Raw genomic sequence first — 23823 nt, 5'->3', positions numbered from 1 at the left:
GCGCTACCTCGATAAGGAATGTACCTACCTATATAGTTTTAAGTTTAAAAAAATTGGCTCTCAAAAGAAATTTCAATCATACTGTTGATATTTGGCTCTGTTGACTAATGAGTTTGTTGACCACTGAGAGCCTAACTCTTCAGAGAAACATTGGCTTTCTGAGCTATGGGATTTTCAGCAAGGTTTGCTCTTTAGCCAGAGCATTTATAGGGTTTTGGGGGAATCCTCATGCCCAATTCACTTTCATTGAGCAAGAATTAGTACTGCTAGGATGTTGGGGAGAGGTTGCTGAAATACCATTTATCCAAGGCCTCAGGATGTGTTTTGATTAGGTCTTGTTTCCATCATTCAGTACCATCCCTTCATCCCAGCGGTAGCGCCCTGGTGCTTGAGCCTTATTTCCTTTCCCTTTTGGGCGTACAGTTTCGTGTCAGGAATGCTGCCTGGGGTAGGGCTACCAAAGCCATTCCTACAAGTAAAGTCTTTCATAGTGGTTTGGCTGTGACAAATGAATTTCCTGTACTGTTACATATTGTTTCTTTCCTGGTCTTTATTATTTGTTATTTCCTGGTCTTATTGAGCATACTCAATGTTCTGTGCCATTAATTTGTTAGAATGCTTTTAGCTGTATTTTAACAACCATTCAACTGAAATGGAAGGAAACTTGGTCTCTCAAGTAAGTTGTCTGGAGCTCAGATGGGCTCATGGCAGCTGTTGTCATTGAGGATCTCAGTTCTTTCCATCAAACTACTCTGTTCACTGCAGTTTGTTTCCTATGCTGGGCATTTGGCTCCCCTAACAGTCGTGGAATGTCTCCTGCAGTCCTTGGCTTTCCATGAGCACCCAGAGGGCAATAAGAAGGGCTGAGTCTTATCATTTTGGGAAGCCATTTCCCAGAAGCTGCCCAGCCATGTGGTCCATATATCTCCTGGCCTAAATTGGGTCACATACTCATTCTTGAATCAGTTGTTGGTAAAGCGAATAGAATTACTGAAGAATCAGTTTACTCCTATATTATCTTTGTTTCTGGATTGCATTTGTGCTTGTTTCTTCCATTTACAAGGAAGGGCCAGTGGACCTGACTTCCTTTCTATCTTTTTTTTTTTTAAAGTATAGCTTGTTTTTATTTTTTTTTAAATTTTTATTTATTTATTCATTTTAGAGAGGAGAGGGAGAGAGAGAGAGAGTGGAGAGACAGAGAGAGAGAAGGGGGGAGGAGCTGGAAGCATCAACTCCCATATGTGCCTTGACCAGGCAAGCCCAGGGTTTCAAACCGGCGACCTCAGCATTTCCAGGTCGACGCTTTATCCACTGCGCCACCACAGGTCAGGCATTCTTTTCTATCTTAATAGAGCCTGGCTTATAAAACATAGCTAACTTCTGAAAGAAGGCCTACCTAGACTCTCCATTTTCTCCCACTTCTTATTACCACCGACTTCTCAAGTACTGGCTGCTCAACTGCTTCCTTTGGGAGGTACTAGTTTTTTCATTTCTTGTCTGACCACCTTCCTTAAAGGCAGGTCTTCCATGAGGTTCTCTGTGGCCCTCTGCTGTTTTACTTTGAAGAGGCCTTCCACATCCTTAAATTCTCTTAAACTGGTTTTTATTTTGCATTCTTCCAGCCCTGATTGCTTCTAAACTTGCTTCATGCCTGCTAACTTTCCAGAGTTGCTCCACATAAGACACCTCTTATTAGCTGAGACATCACTTCCTGCTGTTCTTACCCTATATCAGGCTTTAGCTCCTGGAAGGCTGCATTAGCTTCTTCCTTCTACTCTCCCGTCCATCAAGAGTTTTGTTACAATCTGTACATCTGGGTTCTATTGTGCTATTCCTAGCAATACTCTTACTTGCTTCTGGTTCCATCTCACCAATCAGTGGCTAATAGCTTTGTCTTTTACTTTGTGCCGACATGTTCTTTTCTGTCCTACCAGTTTTTAGTCCGAAAAGGAAACCCTTATTGGCAGCTTCAACCAATCCTCCCCAACCCTCACCCTCAGTGTTGATTCAACAGGAAGAGGAAAGAAGCAAAAGGAAAGGTGGAACTGGCATTTGTCCTGTGGTTGTTACGAGACTGCTTTCTAGCTTCTACCTGTGGAAACAAAGTATTTGCAAGACTTCTAAACGTAGGGTCTGTTTTCTGAAGCTGAGGGCTCACATTGAGAGAAAATTTTATTGAGGGTGAGGCAGGATAATAAAGTAAGACCAGGAAGAGACAGACTTCATGCTAAATCCACAAAGCCAAGTTTTGTTGAAAGGTGACCTGCTTCTGTTCCCAGAAGTTTAGGGCCAGTAGGTAGTTCCAGGTTTATAGGCAGCATCTCTCACACTCAAGACTCGGGTTGTTTTTTCCCCTTTACAGTCAAAATTCAACTACCTTGTCCTTCACCTGTAAATCACAAAATGGCATTATTTGATCTACTAGCATTACATTAAAGTAGCTTTGATAGCCCCAAATGGGCAAGTGTGGAGAACTTGGGAAAATTTATTTGAAGAGCTTGGAAAGTTGAAAACTAAGTATCGTTTCAGGTAAATAGGACTGAAAAAAAGGAAAGGGGACCCAAGACTAGAGCTATATAGTATAGTATTCTGGTAGAATCCTTTTCAGTGCTATGCATGAAATGATGGTAAATAAAACTGAGCTGACAGATAAGCTACAAAACAATCAGTTAACACGGACATTAGAGTCCCATGGGAAGTTCTGTATAGAAAAAAAATAGACTTTAATGGAATCAATTCTGAGGTGGTTTTCTCCTATAGGGGACTTTGAACTGAACAAGATGCCAACAAACTCATTTACTTTTGCCTCCAGTAAACATGGATTTATTTGGGAGAAACTACCATATGCATGATTACCTAGTAAACAAATTGTTTTCACTAGGTGGTTTTAATCTTAGAAATTGCTCATATAATCTGGCATCAGCCATAAGGCTACCTACCTGTAGGGTCGAGCCTTGCCTAAACTTAACTCATTGGGGTCGATTCCTCCTCTTAAATGAGGTCAAGTTCATTGCCATAAGTTTTAAAGAAGAAACTTCAGAATCATTTCCCATAAGGAACCAATTTAGCCTCATGGGTCAGCTGGTTGGAAACAAGGAGGGAGGGATTCAGGAAGAAATAAACACAATAATGCCTTTTACTTCATTCTCACACAGCATATTCAGCTTTAATCAATCAAAAAAAAGGTCCCAAATGTACAAGTGAAAAAAATCCAAACTGTTGACACACGCTTAACTAATATCAGCTAGTTTTATGTACAGCTGTATAAGTTCAAAAAAGCTATTCTATATGTATATACAAAAGTTGTTTATACACAGATCTGTACATAAAGGTCTATACATTTATTTCCTCATAACCCTTAGGTGCCACCTTTTGGTGAAGGCACCAACACTTCATTCATATATTTTACAAAAAAGAAAACACTATTTCCAGGATCGACAACTCTGTGCATCCTGTATTCAGACCATGTAGGTAGGCTCCACTCAAATGGTTAAGTCTTCCATCATGCAGACCACACCAGACACCTAGGCCCCCTAAACAGATTTTCCCAGAGAGCTCCGAAGTAAAAGCCTGTAAACCAAGCAGAGTCCTGACCAGGGTGCCACCATAGGTCCAGAGTTAGGTGAGCCTGTCTGTCCTGCTCACTGTCGATATTCTAATTCATCTACACTGATGACTTTGGCAGGCATGGAGGGCAGGGGCTGCTGTAGCACATCTGAGCCAAACCATTTGGCAAGGCCCACCGGGGAGCTGCTCCTCTGGCTGGGGCGGTGTTCCAGCTGGGAGTGCATGTGGGGCAGGCCCGACCGGTTGGGCACATTCTGTGGGGTTTGAACACTGACAGCTGCTGCCTGGGAACCAGAGCCTGGAGGATGAAGAACTGTGGGGATAAAAGAAAGGATTAGCCAGAGTAGGAGGGGAAAGGAGTGCTATATCAGGCCCTGTTTCACTTAACCTTACTCATAAAACTCCAGACAGAATTCTTTACCAGATTTTAGGAAATTTCTTTGCAGAATTCCAGCAGACAGAAACTCTGGAAAGCTGAACTATTCAGAAGTCACCCACACCGAGAACCCATCCTAGATGACATACATGTCTACTACTTCCCACAGTAAGCACTAACATTTAACTAGTGAAAAGGCATCTACTCGGGGTAGTCCCTTTGCCGAACCTCTGTTGGATTTTCAGCCTCCTTTCCTAAGAGGCAAAGGATAAAAAATATCAGAGCACACTTGACTCTCCTATCATTTTCTAGGAACAGGAATTCCAAATTCCATAGAGATTGCTTTATATCATGCTTGTCTCTGGTTGTACTCAGTCTTGCAGGATGTTAAAGAATGAATTGTCAGTGTCAATTCCTCCCCTTTCCTGGAACTTGTCTAAAGCTTGGAGCCTATTCATCCCACTCAGCTCACCCACCCCATTCCTGAACCTACCTGAGCGCTGTAGCTGCTGTTGCATCATTGCCAGATGCAGAGGTGTCCCAGGACGAGGGTTTAGGAGAGGATGACTAGCAGCAGGTAAAGGGTAAAAGGGCTGACCCAGGATTGGGCCAGATATTCCCTGTAAATGAGTCAGATCCATCCCAGGAGGAAGCACACCTGTTAGAAAGAAGAAACTTGTGGGAAGTAATATTAACCTACCTGGGAATTTTCAAGCTTGACTATGCAGTTTTGCTGAAGTGAAAAGTTTATCAAGAGTAAAAACTGCTCCAGCTAAAGTTCCTGATCTTTTAATGGATTAAGGGGTAGACCGCATTGGACCAACTGCCCACCTGTTAGAAAAATCTAGTACTGTCTTTCTAAGGATGAATATCTCCCACAGCACAGCACTTTTATTGGTTCTAGCAACTGTTATGCCAGGTCAAACTCACCAGCTTGGAGCAAACTTGGAAGATGCTGTGGATGTATTCCCTGGGCCAGCATCCTCTGGACCAACCCTGGGTGAAGCTGGTGAGCAGGCCGAACAATTGGGACATGGGGGACAAGGGGAACTTGGTGGACAGGACGGAGAAAAGGTGTTCCTGGAACTGGGGATGCCAAAGTGGGTGTTTTTCTCCCAGCTGCTTTAGGTCGATAATCTTGTTCTTTGGTGTAACGGTTGGTCTGGGAGAGTGGGGTGGAACATGAAGATCGCTGCAATGTTGACAGTTTGGGATTTGTGGTAGGAGAATAGTCTCGATCAGCACTGGGCACAGAGTTGGATGACAAGAGGTTCTCTGTAAAAATCCACAGAATATTTTGGTGTTGGCAAACTTTCCCCAAAACACTGTCTTCCCAATGATCCAGTAAATCTCATTTCTTAGAAAGCCCAGAATCCTTATTTGATTCCCTCAACAAATTTGGAGGACTGCATCATAAGAAGTATCATGCCCTGGCCGGTTGGCTCAGCGGTAGAGCGTCGGCCTAGCGTGCGGAGGACCCGGGTTCGATTCCCGGCCAGGGCACATAGGAGAAGCGCCCATTTGCTTCTCCACCCCTCCGCCGTGCTTTCCTCTCTGTCTCTCTCTTCCCCTCCCGCAGCCAAGGCTCCACTGGAGCAAAGATGGCCCAGGCACTGGGGATGGCTCTGTGGCCTCTGCCCCAGGCGCTAGAGTGGCTCTGGTCGCAACATGGCGACGCCCAGGATGGGCAGAGCATCGCCCCCTGGTGGGCAGAGCGTCGCCCCATGGAGGGCGTGCCGGGTGGATCCCGGTCGGGCGCATGCGGGAGTCTGACTGTCTCTCCCTGTTTCCAGCTTCAGAAAAACGCAAAAAAAAAAAAAAAAAAGAAAAAAGAAAGAAATATCAGTTTGCCTTATGAATAGGCCCACTCAAGGTCACAGGGGTAGTCAGGGACAGAGCTGGGACTAGACCCCAAGTTTTATAGTCTTCAACACTTTATGAGAAAAGAATTTATCTTTGCTATACTCTAAAAACCCAAAACCAAGTTAAAAAGCAACCTAACTCTTAAGCCCCAGTATTTATTATAATCCTCCCAATCCAGGAATAACTATGGACAAGTGAGCCGGGTGTATCAGGTGTAACTCAGTTGGGCACCTTGCTTTGTCTATGGTGGTGGTCCGGATCTATGTGGGAGCTAGACCTATCCTGGTCAACTGCTTGGGATTAACATGCTTTTTAAAAGCCTTAGTGGAGCCTGACTAGGCAGTGGTGCAGTGGATACAGCATCGGACTTGGATGCGGAAGACCCAGGTTCGAGACCCCGAGGTCTCCAGCTTGAGCATGGGCTTATCTGGTTTGAGCAAAAAGCTCACCAGCTTGGACCCAAGGTCACTGGCTCGAGCAAGGGGTCACTCGTTCTGCTGAAAGCCTATGGTCAAGGCACATATGAGAAAGCAATCAATGAACAACTAAGGTGTCACAACAAAAAACTGATGATTGATGCGTCTCATCTCTCTCCGTTCCTGTCTATCCCTCTCTGACTCTCTGTCTCTGTAAAAAATAAAATAAAATTAAAAAAAAAAAAAAAAAAAAAAAGCCTTAGTGGAGAGCCTGACCAGGTGGTGGTGCAGTGGACAGAGTGTCGGACTGGGATGCAGAGGACCCAGGTTCGAGACCCCGAGGTAGCCACTTGAGCGCGGGCTCATCTGGTTTGAGCAAAAGCTCACCAGCTTGGACCCAAGGTCGCTGGCTGGAGCAAGGGGTTACTTGGTCTGCTAAAGGCCCGCGGTCAAGGCACATATGAGAAAGCAATCAATGAACTAAGGTGTTACAACATGCAACCAAAAACTAATGATTGATGCTTCTCATCTCTCCGTTCCTGTCTGTCTGTCCCTGTTTATCCCTCTCTCTGACTCTGTCTCTGTAAAAAAAAAAAAAAAAAGTAAAACTGGTTGAACTATATTTGCCAAGTAAATTACTAATAATTCAACTCTGAAGCCAAAGTAATGATCTGAAACTAAAGTTCATTCCTTCCTGTCCAATACTAGCATTCATACCACTCTTAGATTGGTCAGAATTTCAAGTGGCTCAGTGACGAGCTGGTCCACCCTTTGCACTGTCAAACACAGAAATGTGGTCCAGAGCAGCCAGGAGCCTTGCCCAACACTTTGCAGCATATCAGGTCAGGCTGGTCAGCACTCAAGCCCATGTTCCCCCTGTGACATACTTTCTTGGGTAGTATACCCTTAACAGCTTTGTAGTACCTTCACTGGCCTTCTGAGTGTCTTCTTTACTGTCACCAAGAGCTGCTTTTCCAGATGCTGGCTCCTCCTTGCTTTTCTCTTTGCTCTCATACATCTTACGAATCACTGAGGTAGGGGTGAAGGAAGGAGAAAGCTGCAGAGAACAACGATTAGTATAAGCACATTCTCTAAATGCCTTTCCTAATCTGGCCAAGATTAACTGGCCAAACTACTCAGCAAGTTGGAGAGGTCCCTTATTGGCTACATGTGATAGATGCCAACTCCCATGTTCAGATCTCTAGCTACTAGAGACAAAGAAACAGAATGGGCCAATAGGCATTGGCTCCGTGTATCATCCCTTGCTTACAGCTCACTTTCTTGAAAACCTAGACTTAGGCCCTGGCAGGTTGGCTCAGCGCAGAGTGTTGGCCTGGCATGTGCAAGTCCCAGGTTCAATTCCCAGTCAGGGCACACAGGAGAAGCAACCATCTGCTTCTCCACCTCCCCCTCCTCTTTCTCTGTCTTCTCCTGCAGCCACATCTCAAATGGTTTGAGCAAGCTGGCCCCAGGCACTGAGGATGGCTCCATGGCCTTACCTAAGGCGCTAAAATAGCTCAGTTGCCCAAGCAACTGAGCATTGGTCCCAGATGAGCAGAGCATCACCCAGTAGGGGGCTTGCCAGGTGTATGCAGGCATCTGTCTGTCTGCCTCCCTGCCTCTCAGTTATTAAAAAAAAAGTTATGGGCCCTGGCCGGTTGGCTCAGTGGTGGAGCGTCGGCCTGGCGTGCGGGGGACCCGGGTTCGATTCCTGGCCGGGGCACATAGGAGAAGCGCCCATTTGCTTCTCCATCCCCCCCTTCCTCTCTGTCTCTCTCTTCCCCTCCCGCAGCCAAGGCTCCATTGGAGCAAGGATAGCCCGGGTGCTGGGGATGGCTCCTGGGCCTCTGCCCCAAGCGCTGGAGTGGCTCTGGTTATGGCAGAGCGACGCCCCGGAGGGGCAGAGCGTTGCCCCTGGTGGGCGTGCCGGGTGGATCCCGGTGGGGCGCATGCGGGAGTCTGTCTCCCCGTTTCCAGCTTCAGAAAAATACAACAACAAAAGTTATGACCCCACCCAAAAAACCTAGACTTGGTTGAAACATAAAAGTAGTTAAAGCACAGAGCTTCAACCTATCTGTATCTGTGGTGATGGGGACTGCCTAAGCAGCTGCCACTTCCCCAGCCAGGGCATTAGTATGGGCAGAGGAAAAGAACATGGCTAAAAGTACACCCTGGAGCAATAGCACTTCCAACCAGGAAAGGACATTTCAGAGACAACCTCAGGACCTAAAATTCTCTATATAGAGAATGTTAAATTCTCACTTAACATTATTGATAGGTTCTATGACTTTAAGCAAAACAACGAATAATGAAACTAATTTTACCACAAGATAACTGATACATACAAGAGTTATATCTGTGGCATCTCATCAATGTTATAACCAAATGACATTGAACGAAATGTTATTTGAGGACTTGCAGTACTCCTGATATTTCCCATCTTCACTTGGCTACCAGAACATTCAAAATCCTCTCAGTATGTCTTCAGCCACTAGGACTCATCATTTGGGGTCATTTGTTCCCATCTCTTCACTGCTGATTTCTACTTTGATGATTCTATTATGCATGCAACTTCTCTCATTGACCAACCCCAAGTCCTTGATAGCAGAAGAGAGGCCATAAATTACGAACAGAAAAGCTCCTTTGGTAAAGGTGCTTAGTGCAAAGACCTACTTGGGGTTCTGAACACAGTAACAGTTTTCCCCACATGTCTGTCAGCTCTAACTAGGTAATAAAAATCTGTGGGGAAGGAAACAAAAAAAACACAATGCTGGTAAATGAGTCAATTGTAAAACTAAACGTGTCTCCACAAATAAGCAAACCTCTCAGTCTAGTCTTAATTCATTATCAGAGACCTAAACCTGAATTTGTGAACTTACCATATTTCACTGGACTCCACATGATCTGACCCTAGTCACACCATTCCACCTCACTACCCTTTCCTCCCTACTGAAATTGTTTACTTGTTTGAACATACTACGTATCACCTGTGTGCTCCAGCCCATACTTGTTTCTCTGCTGGAATACACTTTCCCCACTGTAGGGGCTTTAATTAGAATCCTAATAGCATCTTAAAAGGAGAAAACCCAATAAACAGGTATGAAAGACTCAATAAATTGGATATTTCTATGGAAGGCGCTCATGGATATTTGGGCTCTAGTGGTGATACAATATAGGCACAACCAAACAGAAAAATTAGAAGTCATTCACAAAGGCAAAGGTCACTGACCATGCTTGTGATGGAGGCAGCAGGGGCAGGGGAAGAAGAATTCCCTCTGTGCACAGGTGCTGGTGACTTGGTCACTCGCTGTTGCCTGTGAATAAAACAAGTATCAGTGTGAGCCCCAAGCTTCTCAAACTCAAAGTCTTAAAACCACAAAATACTCAACAGCAGTCTGGGACTTTAACATTCCATTGCCCTTAGCCACTTCAACTTCCCAAACATTTAATAAGTGTCTAAATATGCAAAACCACATACTAAGTTCTCAAGGAAACCAAAAGCTTAGTGAAACATGGTCCTGGGCCTTGCAAGGACTCTCATCTATTCGGAGAGACTTCCTAACCTAGGACAAACCAAGGCATTCAGATATTAGATACCAACAAGGTATAATGGAAAAATGAGGAGTAGAAGGAAAGATAGGATACTTCTAAAGGGACTCTGGGAAAGCTTCACTGGTAAGGAGCTGTATTAAACTGGGTGTGACCAATGAGAAGCTACAAGATGGAGAACAATGATTTAGGTAGAAGGAACAGTTATAGGAACTTGGGAATGTAGGGTTATCCAGAGCTGGCGTATAATTTATTTGTAGGCTATACCAGTAAGGTAGGCTAGGGAAGGCTTTCATTTTGGGGGCCAGACTGCTCCAGAAGGTAGGGAGCATCACTGATTAGTATAGTGCCTGGCATGGAACTGATGCTCTGTGAGACACTGGTTCAAATCAAATACAGTACCAACAGTTTTAGCTATTTTAAGACCTAGTTACATGTAGCATTCCCCAACACTCCTGGTCTACATACACATAAGGCTGATCCCAGGCCTCCCATATAAAGTTTAAAAGAACAGACTTGGCCTGACCAGGCGGTGGCGCAGTGGATAGAGCGTCAGACTGGGATGTGGAAGACCCAGGTTTGAGACCACAAGGTTGCCAGCTTGAGCGTGGGCTCATCTGGCTTGAGCAAAAAGCTCACCAGCTTGGACCCAAGGTCACTGGCTCGAGCAAAGGGTTACTTGGTCTGCTGAAGGCCCGTGGTCAAGGCACATATGAGAAAGAAATCAATGAACAACTAAGGTGTCGCAATGAAAAACTGATGATTGATGCTTCTCATCTCTCTCCGTTCGTCCCTATCTATCTCTCTCTCTGACTCTGTCCCTGTAAAAAAGAAAAAAAGGTGTTTGAAAGTCAACAAATCATGTCAATGAATACTAGATAACTACATTATAGTCTACAGAGAAATCTAGTGATGGGGGCTTAGCAGATGAGTCCTTAGCTCTATGTTTAGGCTGAGGGCTACTACAAATAGGATGCATTTATGCAAGGGTACAGGATACTTAATGTCCTCAATGTTTTCTAAGAGTGTCAGCATATAAAATCAACTGAAGCAAGACAGAGACACAGATATGGCAAATTTTAAGAATCATATCAAGCCTGACTAGGTGGTGGTGCAGTGGATAAAGCGTCAGCCTGGGATGCTGAGGACCCAGATTTGAAACCCTGAGGTCGCCAGCTTGAGCCCAAAGGTCACTGGCTTGGGACTCTCCCACCAAGGCATGTATGAGGAAACAATCAATGAACAGCTAAGGTGTCACAACTATGAGTTGGTGTTTCTCATTACTCTCCCTTCCTGTCGGTCTGTCCCCCTTGCTAAGAAAAAAAGTTTCACGTCAAAACATAAATACTTCTTAATTACTAAGTACTGTATGGGCAGGACTAAGCTTTAAAGACTAGACAATGGTCACTCTTGGGGGTAAAAAGGGGGTATTACTGGGACAGGGCACATGGAGGGCTTCTAGGTAGCTAACAAGGGAGTTTGCCATATATATATATATATATATATATATATATATAATGCAATTTTCTGTTTTATTTTACAATAAAAAAGAACAATATTGCTACTTCCCCACCTTATGATTCATTTAATTTTACTACTTGTTGCAACTAGCAGAAAGGAGAGTAAAGTCAGTAATCATTTGTTAATGGTTTTAATCAACAAACCCATCATCTCTAACAGATTCTTTTTTCTTTTTTGGGATGGGGGACAGGAAGGGAGAGAGATGAGCATCAACTCGAGTTGTAGCATCTTAGTTGTTCATTGATTGCTTTCTCATACGTGCCTTGACTGGGGGCTACAGCAGAGCCAGTGACCCCTTACTCATGTCTATGATCCCACACTCAAGCTGGTGACCCCGTGTTCAAGCTGGCGAGCCCACGGCTTAAGCCAGAGACCTCAGGGTTTCGAACCTGGGTCCTCAGCATCCCAGGCCAATGCTCTAGCCACTGTGCCACAGCCTGGTCAGGCAAGACTAACAGATTCTTTTGTTGTTGTTTTATTTTTTTTGTATTTTTCTGAGATTGGAAATGGGGAGGCAGTCAGACTCCCGCATGCGCCCGACCGGGATCCATCATCTGGGGGGTCGCTCTGTTGCAACCAGAGCCATTCTAGCGCCTGAGGCAGAGGCCACAGAGCCATCTTCAGCGCCCGGGCCAACTTTGCTCCAATGGAGCCTTGGCTGTGGGAGGGGAAGAGAGAGACAGAGAGGAAGGAGAGGGGGAGGGGTGGAGAAGCAGATGAGCACTTCTCCTGTGTGCCCTGGCCGGGAATCGAACCCGGGACTCCTGCACGCCAGGCCGACACTCTACTACTGAGCCAACCGGCCAGGGCAAGACTAACAGATTCTTGATCAACAAATTTACATCAAGGGACACTTTGGTAACTTGACAAGGAATCTATGGGGGAGTAATCTAGGTAAAGTTTTACTTTTCATCATCTCATAAACATAATTGCAAATAAGGAGCGATGCCAGCTACATTCTTTATATCAAGAATATAAGTGAAATTATACAGGATAAAAAGCCTACGCGTGTTAGAATTCAATCATTTCATTTACTGAACATCTGAAGATGGAATTTTCACATGTTGTACAACATATCAGTGTTTACCACAGAAATACACTGCTAATCTGAGAAAAATTAACATTCAAATTTCTACAAGGATAGGATTAGCAACTTACCTGTTTCTGAATCCATCTCTAGTTCTGTCCCCCTGGGGTTTGCCAAAACCAGGCTGATAGAAGTTTGCTGCCTGTACTGCAAGGTCATGTGGCAAGGCAAGCCCTTCTAAAGCTGCCTGTTGCAATTCTAGCTGGCTCATCTGCTGAAGAGAAGTGGCAGAGGAGGATCAGAAGAATGGAAACAGTCAATGAACTTTATACAAAGGTCTCTCTTAACTCTCTTTAAGCAGCAGCTAAGAGAAATTAGATGCTGCAACCTAAGTTGTGCTATCCACTGTACAAGAGGACTTGAACTATTTAAATATGACTTTGTTTACCAATTTTCTAGCCTTCACTTGAATTATAGTTGAGCTTGAATTATAGTTCAAAGCCACTTCCAAGAACTGTAGTAATATAATTCTCCATCCCACAAACAACAATAAAGGTGAAAAGCAAGCGATAGCTTGCATTTGAGAAAGCTCAGCCGGACCTGGGCCGTGACAGGGCTCACGGGCTTGCGCATGCCTTGGAATGGATCCCCAAGTAGCTGCTGTGGTCCTGGTGTGAAACCTGTTGGAAAAGTTTTAGTATCAGTGAATGTCAAGATAACACATGTCCATCAGAGGCATTATCGCCAATGCATGCTGTTCCTGAACACCATTTCTTTTGGGAAGTATTGACTTCCCAGGCTGATGTCCTTTTTCTTGTGTGCCCCCACAGTGAGTTATATGGACCTCAGCACTTACCGACCAGAATTGCTGCTGTATGCATCTTCCCCACTAAGCTGCCAGCTATGACCTGTATCTGTGAGAGAAGAGCTATTCTAGCCGTGTTTGGCCCATATCACTAAGCCAGCTGATACCAAAGCAGACACCAGTGCTGAGGATCATACTCTATTCATTCTATCTCCTTAATTGTGGAGGGAAGGTTACAAAAAACTCCCAAAAAACCTTCCTCTCAAGATATGACTTGGGAGGGGCTAGAGTAGCTCGCAGCCTACTAAATAGTCCAAGGGGGTAGGAGCACCATGAGATTTTGCACAATACTTTGCTAAGAAGCATTCTTCCATTCATATTCTGAATTAGCCACAAGACCTCACAGCTGATTGTGTACCAACTTCACTAGGTTGGTAAAGAGCCACTATGATACAGTATTGACAAGAAAATAACCTAGGATCTGACCAGTGGTGGCAGAATGGATACAGCATCAACCTGGAATGCCAAGGTCCCTCATTCAAAACCCCGAGGTTGCTGGTTTGAGCATGGTCACTAGCTCTGCTTAAGCCCTCCAGTCAAGGCATGTATGAGAAGCAATCAATGAACAACTAACGTGAGGCAACTATGAGTTGACGCTTCTCACTCTTTCCTCCCTCCCTCTTTCTCCCTTCCTGCCTCTCTAAGAAACCCTTGGGAAGTCAAATGAACTTTTCTGGATTGTATTCCCAAAATAAGATAGAAGACTCAAGAGTGGGATCCAATTTAAATCATCTCAAGAGAAAAAAAACTATAACATGAAGAGATCTAGAGGGCAGCTAGAAATTAGACTGTGTTCAACATTTGAATCCCCACCCCTGGAAAAAAATGTATAATAAATTTTAAAAAAGTATAATAAATCCACACATTTATTTTAAAAGTCTTCAAGGATGCTCATTAAAAGACTTTGCCAGTTCTAGGGACAAGTATAACCCTTGTCCTGGGAGTTGGGGATGGGGGAAAATGTGCGTGGCATGACAGGGTTGGAGGGATAGACTGCTACACAAAAGTATTTACCAATTGGCGATGGTATTCTAGGACGAAGGTAGTCTGCTGAGGCTGCTCGTGTTTGAAACACCTGTGACAAGGGAGGGGAGGGTGCTCTTTGGCCCAGTAAAGATGTTGTAGGCTCCAAGCTCCCCATAAGGCCACTCAGAAGATTTGAAGAAGCAGGTCTCTGAACTGGTGGACCCAGAAGTTCCTAAAGGCAAAAAAGTCAAATCCTTGTGAACAAACCTAGTTCTTCCTCGTCTTCAGATGCTATGGGTTAGGGATTAACTTTCAGAAATCATGATGAATCAGCCTCATGCTCCACTGACGGACTTGGCACATGTACATGCACTTGGAACATCTTTGAATGTTCAGTAACACTACTATAAGTTAGGGCTATATGTATGTATAGGTTAGACACTTTAAATTTCCAAAGAAATTGCAAATCTTCAAACTGGAAATGAAGAGCTTACTTTATGACCATTTTTAGCCATCTTCCCACCCCAAACTGAAATAGTGACACAGGCAGTGACATATCCTCAACTGTGAGGCAACATGGATCATTCTCTAATGCCCAAAGTTGGACGACTACAAAAAACCAGTTCAGAGGATTACTGCTCAGGACTCCAAGGCCTTGGTATAAGATTGTGAAATACCTGCAGGATGTTCTTAGGGACAGGCTGGCCTGGAATCTCAGCAGGGGACATCAAATGGCTTTCAAGGTTTCGCTAAAAAAAGTCAAAGGAACACTGGTTTTAACCTTATACACTTAAAGATTAATTTGGGACCACAAGAAAGTATTAAAAATTCTTCAGTGAGTCAACGCGTAACAGCAGAACGATGTCAAAGTCACAAGAAACTAACTTAAATCAACCTGTTCCAATCTCTAATCATATAGGTCCCGAAGATCTGGGAACAGAATCTTGACATGTACATACAGAGTCCACTGAGAGACCCTCAGACAAGATCTTTTCCTCCCTGTGGTAATCCTAGTCCATTTCACTGTTTCTAACACTATAACCAAAAGAAGGAAAAAATGGTGAAATAGGGGAGCACTTATTTAGCAAGAAGCCACATGCAGAAAATTTTGATAATTTATAGATTTTAGTTTTCAAGGCAACCTTTGCTATACTTTAACAAGATTAATAAACCACAGGTGATACTAAAAATCTAGTAAACGAAATGCAGGTTTCGCCAGAATTGTTATCTTTCAGTTTCATATTTCAGAAAATTTACTTTTTTATAAGCCAGTTATTTTATAAATAATGGTTTTCATTTATAGGGTGAAATTCAAATCCTCCATTTTTTGTTCTTTTAAGGTAGCAGAAGTTACGTTTTGTGTTCAACTTACATTACCTACTGCACTTCAGCACATCCTTATGCCAAGTGCTTTCTCTAGTAGTTTCTATTCCACTAGGTGGAGGAGATACTAAGGTCTACAGCAGTGTCCTCAGGCATGGCAAACAGTCCAAATATATCCAAATGTTTTATTGTTGGTTTTGGAATTGGGACTGACTGCAGATGATTTTATTTATTTATTTAATCATTTTTTTAGAGAGGAGAGGGAGAGACAGAGAGAGAGAGAGAGAGGAGAGACAGAGAGAGAGAAGAGGGGGAGGAGCAGGAAGCATAAACTCCGGTATGTGCCTTGACCAGGCAAGCCCAGGGTTTCGAACCGGCGACCTCAGCATTTCCAGGTCGATGCTTTATCCACTGTGCCACCACAGGTCAGGCCTGCAGATGCTTTTAATAAGAGACAGCCTCAAGAGTCATTTAATTCTAACAAAAAACAAATAGGCAACTTTATACTACATGGTTTACTGTATTTAGGAGGACGGGGTCTACAATCCAATTTGAAACGGAGGTGAGATTAAAACAACGTCCTATTTGCGTGATAAGACGTGATTGAACCTAAACAGATGTAGGCAAATCAGAAATCATATACATAACACACACGGCCAGAGTAATTAAAGACGATTTTAGATATAGATGATGACTCAATAACATGCAAATCAAACAGATTTTGGAGATAATGCCTGGTGTGTGCTTATTATATTACTTTTCTTGTTGCTTTCTTTTCTAGGTTATGCAGAGTTTGTGTTACTCTTTGCCTAGCAATTTGAATATCATCCATCCCTTTACATAGGTGTTCAAGGCTCATTCCCTCAGCTGAAATCAGATATATTTCAGAGCACTAAAACACAAACACTGTAATAGTTACCCTCACAACTCAAGGTCAACTGTGTTACTACCAAACTCCAGAATCATATCCATATCTGAAACAAACGTGGTCAAAAGCATCAGATTAACTGTTGAAATTTCTGGCTCCCATTTCTTTACTCACACTAAAAGAAAGTACTTACAAGATATGACCCAGTCAGCAAGACGCAAAGGTAACAAGAAAGGAGAACAGAATAGTTTGCAATCTTTTGATGTGGTCCTTGTTTGAAATAATTTGTACCTAGTAATTCTTTGTATAGAAAAAAACTAAAGCAATTTACAAGAAACATTCCCCTAAAGTAGCATGGTGTAGTCAGATACACAGGCATAAATCTATCTACTTGAGATGCCACTTTTCAGAGGTGGATAGTCCTGACAGAAAGGCCAGGAACCATGGCACCTCTGTTGGAATCTCAGTTGCTAGCTGCTGTTCCTGTAAGAAACACCAGAATCAGTTCTTTTCCATAAGGCACAGTGAATCAAATTAACTATGCTGCCACAGCTCATTTGTAGTTCCCAGACAAGGTGTAAGGAGAAAACAAGTGGTAAATTTTCTGTAACTTAGTAAATGGAATAAGTCTGTTTTTATTACTCACATTTACCCTGCTTCCTTTATCACTTGGTATCATCAAAGGATAGCAATACTGACACATAGGCCATGGCTGAAAACCACCCTCTAATGCAGGGGTCGGGAACCTTTTTGGCTGAGACAGCCACGAACGCCACATATTTTAAACTGTAATTCTGTGAGAGCCATACAATGACCCGTGTACGTTATGCATTATCCAATAAAAATTTGGTGTTATCCTGGAGGACAGCTGTGATTGGCTCCAGCCACCTGCAACCATGAACATGAGCAGTAAGAAATGAATGGATTATAATACATGAGAATGTTTTATATTTTTAACATATTTTTTATTCAAGATTTGTTGCCTGACCAGGCGGTGGCGCAGTGGATAGAGCGTCGGACTGGGATACGGAGGACCCAGCTTCGAGACCTGAGGTCGCAAGCTTGAGCACGGGCTCATCTGGTTTGAGCAAAAGCTCACCAGCTTGGACCCAAGGTTGCTGGCTCGAGCAAGGAGTTACTTGGTCTGCTGAAGGCCCATGGTCAAGGCACATATAAGAAAGCAATCAATGAACAACTAAGGGTCGCAATGCGCAACTAAAACTAATGATTGATGATTCTTATCTCTCCGTTCCTGTCTGTCTGTCCCTGTCTATCCCTGACTCTGTAAAAAAAAAAAAGAAGAAAAAAAAAAGATTTGTCTGCGAGCCAGATGCAGCCATCAAAAGAGCCACATCTGGCTCGGGAGCCATAGGTTCCCGACCCCTGCTCTAATGTGTTATAACAAAGACACACCTGCATTTACTGATATGCAGTCATTTTGTAACCCAATATTATGCCTAAAGGTGTTTTACAAGTTTGGAATCATAGCTTTTCCTATTACTAAATTAACAGAATACAATTGTCTTGAAAAACCCATGCTACTTTACAAATGATCCGTGTAACTGCCAACTGCTTAATCAAGAAAGGTAATCCTAGGTATAATGGACTGATAAGAAAGATCTGAGTATAAAAATACAGTTATTTTACCAATAAGCTAAATAAACAAAACTTTGGAGCTCATCCAAAAACAAAATTTTTCCTTTTTTTTTTCCCAACAGTGACTTAAGAAAGTTATATCTCTGAATATTTCAAATCTTCATACTGTTATCCACAATACATATAGATCAACCACAAATCTGCTTTGTCTAGTAACAAATAGCATCGCGATAATTAAAGGACGCACAAAAGTATCAAGGACCAAATGACTACTAAAGAATTTCCAACTTACTCAGAATACCTTTTTTAAAATCCATTTATTGTGGGAAGTGGAACAGAAAGAGGGAAAAGGAAAAAAGGCTGGGGTTTGTGCAAAATACTTACGTTGACTTTGGGCTGAGAAGGCAAAGTCCCACTTGCCTTCATGGTGCTCACAAGCTTGTTGAATGCAGTCATATCTCCATCTTTTTTGAGCTGTCGATTGCTGGTTACAGCACTCAGGGTCTCCTCTAAGTGTTCTGCCATGAAGGGAGTTGAATTCTTCAGTTGTTGGTCCACCTTCAAACCCTTAAGTCCTGCTTCTACCTCTTCCACTGAAAGCACAACCCCTGAATGCGCTGAAAGGTTTAGAAAGTCTAGGTTAAGCCATGTAAAGGAATATGTGGTAGGAATTCTCTATAGCTACCATTATGGTTAAGGTGAAAATAAAAAAGGCTGACACCAAAAGTAGACCGAATACACTTTTAAAATCATTGTTGCTCAGTGGAAACCAGGCCATAATTCCATACCTATTAAGATATGGTGTAAACCAGGGGTAGTCAACCGTTTTATACCTACCACCCACTTTTGTATCTGTTAGTAGTAAAACTTTCTAACCACCCACCGGTTCCACAGTAATGGTGATTTATAAAGTAGGGAAGTAACTTTACTTTATAAAATTTATAAAGCAGAGTTACAGCAAGTTAAAGCATATAATAATAATTACTTACCAAGTACTTTATGTTGGATTTTCCAAAGTTTGGCAGAATAAATCTTTATAAAACAACTTACCATAGTTAAATCTATTTTTTAATTTATACTTTGGCTGCTCTGCTACCGCCCACCATGAAAGATGGAATGCCCACTAGTGGGCGGTAGGACCAGGTTGACTACCACTGGTGTAAACTAACCCTAAAATGCTTTAGTCCTAGAAACGGGGATTACAACCATGAAGTGCTTAAAAGTTGGTAAGATCCTGCTGCGCATCCTGCAGGTAGACCTCTATAATGAGTCTTCTGGAGTCTTGTTGCTGCCAGGGATAGGAATCCCAAATAGCCCAACATCAGCAAGACAGCCACAAGTACTATGGTTATATATCAATAAGGTTTTACTTTGAAGTCTTATCACCTAAGCAAGAACATGGCAGATTGGGGCACGATATGAGGAGCTGCTAAATTACGTTCAAGAGGACAACATTCACTAGTGTTCTAAGTTGGCTCCAGGGAAGTCGGAGGACTTGGTGAAAAAGGTATTAAAAAGCCCAGGACTGCCCTGGCCGGTTGGCTTAGTGTAGAGTGTCAGCCTGGCGTGCAGGAGTCCTGGGTTCAATTCCCGGCCAGAGCACACAGGAGAAGCACCCATCTGCTTCTCCACCTCTCCCTCTCTCCTTCCTCTCTGTCTCTCTTCCCCTCCCGCAGCCAAGGCTCCATTGGAGCAAAGTTGGCTCGGGTGCTGAGGGTGGCTCTGTGGCCTCTGCCTCAGGTGCTAGAATGGCCCTGGTTCCAACAGAGCGACGCCCCAGATTGGCAAAGCATCACCCCCTGTTGGGCATGCTGGGTGGATCCTGGTCGGGTGCATGTGGGAGTCTGTCTGACTGCCTCCCCGTTTCCAACTTCAGAAAAATACCAAAAAAAAAAAAAAAAAAAAAAAAAAAGGCCAGGATCCACTGACCACCAGGTTCTCAAAGAGGTGGTATTGTTTGATAACAAGTTTTTTTGAATATTAAACAGAATTTACTATATATTTGACATTTGATGAAATAGCAGTATGTTAGCATTACTGCCTTAAGACTAAGCATTCAAGCTTTTTCAGATACCTAAAGCAGAATCTAATAAACACTTACAGCTCTCTTTAAGTTTCTCTTTATTTGCAGAAAGGCTGGAAAGAAGAGGTTTTAAATCCACTTTGGCTTTCTGTAGCATTTCTAAAATATCCACTTTATTTTCAGCATGGTCTTCCAATGGGATAGGAGCAAAATAATTCCCTGAGTTCTGTCCAGGAGAGAGGATAGCTTGCTCCAGACCTAATATTGCAGGTAAATATAATCACAGTTAATTTATTCCAATAAAGCACAGAAACATACTTTCAATAGTATTAAAAGGACACTAATTAAAGGCTTTTCTTTCAATATCCAGAGACTATTTAACCCTAATGGAACCCTGACTAATGAAGACAATGTCAGAGAAAGCTCAAGTTTTATGTCCAAGACCAGAATCTGAAGCCATTTTACCTGCAAGTCTCTCCAGTTCTTCATGTGGTGTTGACCCAAGACTGCTGGATCTGCTTCCTGATTGGCTCGGGTTAGAAAACCACCTACTAAACCGACTGGCAGAGACTGACCCTTCTCCCAAAACATCTTCTATCATCTAAAGGTAAAGACAAAAGGAGCCAAGATAATAGTTTCTAGGTGAAACAGACAAGTAGGTTCAAGTTTTAAGGGTCACTTACTTTGAAACTTTCTTTGAAGCCACTGACTTGAAGATAAATCCCCTCAGAACTTAGAATTTTGAACATCTTTCATTTTTCTTCCCTTCCTGGGTCATTTCTGAGTAATCCAAACTTGGGCGTAACCAACCCTGTACTTTCTAAGCATATAAAGCAAAACCTCTGTGCTACAAAAAGCGTTTTGGTTTTCTATCCTTTGCGTCATTAGAAAATCCATGAAGTACTGAATGTTCTCAGAGGACATAGTTTCAAAAGCAAAATCAGCACCAGGAGCAAAGCATTCTATTACCAAGCTGATGAGTGGCCTTCAACTAAACATCAGTATGGAGAGCTGATGAAAAGAAAATCTTTGCTTCAAACATTCTCATGGTTATAATAAACATCATGAAATTCAATGCCGATAATTTCAGAATCTGAAAGCTAAAATGTAGAGCTCAAAAGATCCTAATTCCAAATCAAAGTTTAGAAAGTATCAGAAAACGAGAGATGAACTTTTAACTGGTCTCTAATATCTGTCTGAACTTAATGGGGAGTTTTCAGGTGTTTTAAATCCGACTTTGATGGTTTTGGCTTAATAATAAGGCCAACTAAATGATATGCTACGATCACAATTTCTTCAACACTATTTCATAATAGTAATTTCTATTACCGATCCTTCTTAAAAACTAGATTTAGGCCCTGGCCAGTTTGCTCAGTGGTAGAGCGTCGGCCCGGCGTGTGGAAGTCCTGGGTTCAATTCCCGGCCGAGCACACAGGAGAAGCGCCTGTCTGCTTCTCCACCCTTCCTCCCCTCCTTTCTAACTCTCTCTTCCCGTCCTACAGCCAAGACTCCACTGGAGCAAAGTTGGCCCAGGCGCTGAAAATGGCTCCATGGCCTCTGCCTCACGCGCTGGAATGGCTCAGATTGCAGTGGAGCAATGCCCCAGAGGGGCTGAGCATCATCCTCTGGCGGGCATGCCAGGTGGATCCCGTCAGTCGCATGCGGGAGTCTGCCTGCCTCCCCACCACTTCTCACTTCGGAAAAATACCAAAAAAAACACAAAAAACTAGATTTAAACTTTCAAAAAATGAGTTTTTCTTTTACCTTATCATAAATTCAGTTAAATATCTAAATTGATCCTTATGCAGTATTCTTATTGATATTTAGAATAGACAAGATAAAGCAAATATCAATCCAAAAGTGAGGCACATCCTTGAAAATAAGTCATAAACTTTTACTCCTATACCAATAATAAACAGAAAATACATTTTCCCCCAAACTGGTACATGGATGACAGAGTGAGTGACTATTTTATCTGAAGTCTGAAACTCAACAGTTTCTAAAGTTCAGCAGTGGAAGGTGAGATTTATTCTTTTATTAAGAAATCTCTCTTAACACATATCCAAACTAAGCCACAAAATATTTCTTTCATACAAGAAAAGTGATTTTAAATTAAGACATAAATTTCCCTGGCCAGTTGGCTCAGTGGTAGAGCATCAGCCCAGTGTGTGGATGTCACAGGTTTGATTCCTATTAGGGGGCATAGGAGAAGTGACCATCTGCTTCTCTACCCCTTCCCCTTCCTCTCTTTCTCTTCTTTTCCCACAGTCATGGCGTGATTGGTTCAAGCAAGCTGGTCTAAGGCGTGAGGATGGCTCCTTGGCCTCCACCTCAGGTGCTAGAAAAATGGCTCAGTTGCTGAGCAATGAAGCAATGGCCCCAGATGGGCAGAGCAGCGCCCTCTAGTGGGCTTGCCAGATGGATCCCAGTAGGATTTTATATATGGTACTTCTATTTTCTGAGATATTATTCAGATAGTTTCAATCTCATTCCATTTATAGACTCACATACCTTAAATAACACTAAATTTTAAGTGCATTTGCAATAAAGTATAAAAGAAACATTATAAATGATGTGGCCCTGTGAAAAATTAGGAATTGTACCCAAGATGTAATCACCTTAGTGATAAATTGAAATTATTATTTTTTTTACAGTGACAGAAAGAGTCAGAGAGAGGGATAGATAGGGACAGACAGGAACCGAGGGAGATGAGAAGCATCAATCATCAGTTTTTCATTGTGGCACCTTAGTTGTTCACTGATTGCTTTCTCATATGTGCCTTGACTGTGGGGCTGAAGCAGACTGAGTAACCCCTTGCTCAAGCCAGCGACCTTGGGTCCAAGCTGGTGAGCTTTGCTCAAACCAGATGAGCCCACACTCAAGCTGGTGACCTCGGGGTCTCGAACTTGGGTCCTCCGCATCCAGTCCGATGCTTTATCCACTGTGCTACCGCCCGGTCAGGCAAATTGAAATTATTTTAAAAGTAGCTATGCCTGACCAGGAGGTAGCACAGTGGATAGAGCAGCAGACGGGGATGTGGAGGACCCAGGTTCGAAACCCTGAGGTTGCTGGGTTGATTGTGGGCTCATCCAGCTTGAGCACGGGCTCACCAGCTTGAGCACAGGATCATAGACATGACCCCATAGGTCACTGGCTTGAAGCCCAAGGTCGCTTGCTTGAGCAAGGGGTCTCTCACTCTGCGTAGCCCTCTGGTCAAGGTGCATATGAAAAAGCAAGTGATGGACAACTATGGTGCTGCAACAAAGACCTGATGCTTTTCATCTCTCTCCCTTCCTGTCTGTCACTATCTGTCCCTCTCTCTGACTCCATTTCTGTAAAAAAATTAAAAATAACTAAAAGCTACAGCATAAAAAGTATTTTAATGTTATGAGTTGAAATTTTACAAACAGCAAAAATAGCTTTCCATTTTAATCTATGTATTTCTTCTGATCATACAGTATAGGAAAAAAGCCAGAATATACACAGAAGGAACACAAAAAAGTCAAGGACTTGAATATATAAAGTACCTAGACATTTTCTAAAGATATGACTGTAAGTTCTGAGATAGTCATTTCCATATTTTGATTAGCTACCTACTTTGTTTTGCTTAGAGAAGCTGTTTTATTATGGCTAAAACATAAAAAGAAGGAACAAAGTTACTTTTATACAAATTTACTGGAAATTCTGATTTTAAGAAACTAAAGCATTTTAAACCTGAAAAGAATTGTTAAGAGTTATCTAGTCAAGTCATTTTCACCACAAAGCAAGCTGGGATGCTGTAACAGTAGTATCTCCCCTGCAGCTCCCTGGCACAGGAAATGGAGACCTGGACCCATAACTCTGACTTCTTGATCAAGATCCAC

At 42.9% G+C, this 23823-nt stretch overlaps 1 protein-coding gene across 4 annotated transcripts in view; it reads right to left on the bottom strand.

Moving 5' to 3' along the window:
* Positions 1-1352: 1352 nt before the first annotated feature.
* EIF4ENIF1 (eukaryotic translation initiation factor 4E nuclear import factor 1) overlaps positions 1353-23823 on the bottom strand; it is a 55112-nt gene continuing 32641 nt past the window's right edge. For 3 of the 4 annotated variants that reach the window (XM_066370446.1, XM_066370444.1, XM_066370447.1), the window contains exons 8-19: positions 20426-20561; positions 20039-20218; positions 18322-18554; positions 14828-14899; positions 14199-14382; positions 12920-12999; positions 12451-12593; positions 9452-9536; positions 7147-7279; positions 4874-5218; positions 4437-4601; positions 1353-3880 (exon numbers count right to left, since the gene is read on the bottom strand). In XM_066370446.1, coding sequence (XP_066226543.1) covers positions 3642-3880; positions 4437-4601; positions 4874-5218; positions 7147-7279; positions 9452-9536; positions 12451-12593; positions 12920-12999; positions 14199-14382; positions 14828-14899; positions 18322-18554; positions 20039-20218; positions 20426-20561 — 1995 coding nt within the window. In that variant the 3' untranslated portion in view covers positions 1353-3641. The remainder of the gene's footprint in view (positions 3881-4436; positions 4602-4873; positions 5219-7146; positions 7280-9451; positions 9537-12450; positions 12594-12919; positions 13000-14198; positions 14383-14827; positions 14900-18321; positions 18555-20038; positions 20219-20425; positions 20562-23823) is intronic. The other variant, XM_066370445.1, reaches the window with a different exon arrangement.

This window comes from Saccopteryx leptura, chromosome 2, assembly GCF_036850995.1.
Source record: "Saccopteryx leptura isolate mSacLep1 chromosome 2, mSacLep1_pri_phased_curated, whole genome shotgun sequence".
Taxonomy (NCBI): Eukaryota; Metazoa; Chordata; class Mammalia; order Chiroptera; family Emballonuridae; genus Saccopteryx; species Saccopteryx leptura.
The sequence above is the reverse complement of the archived record's forward strand: the minus strand, read 5'-3'. Positions and strand labels throughout refer to the sequence as shown.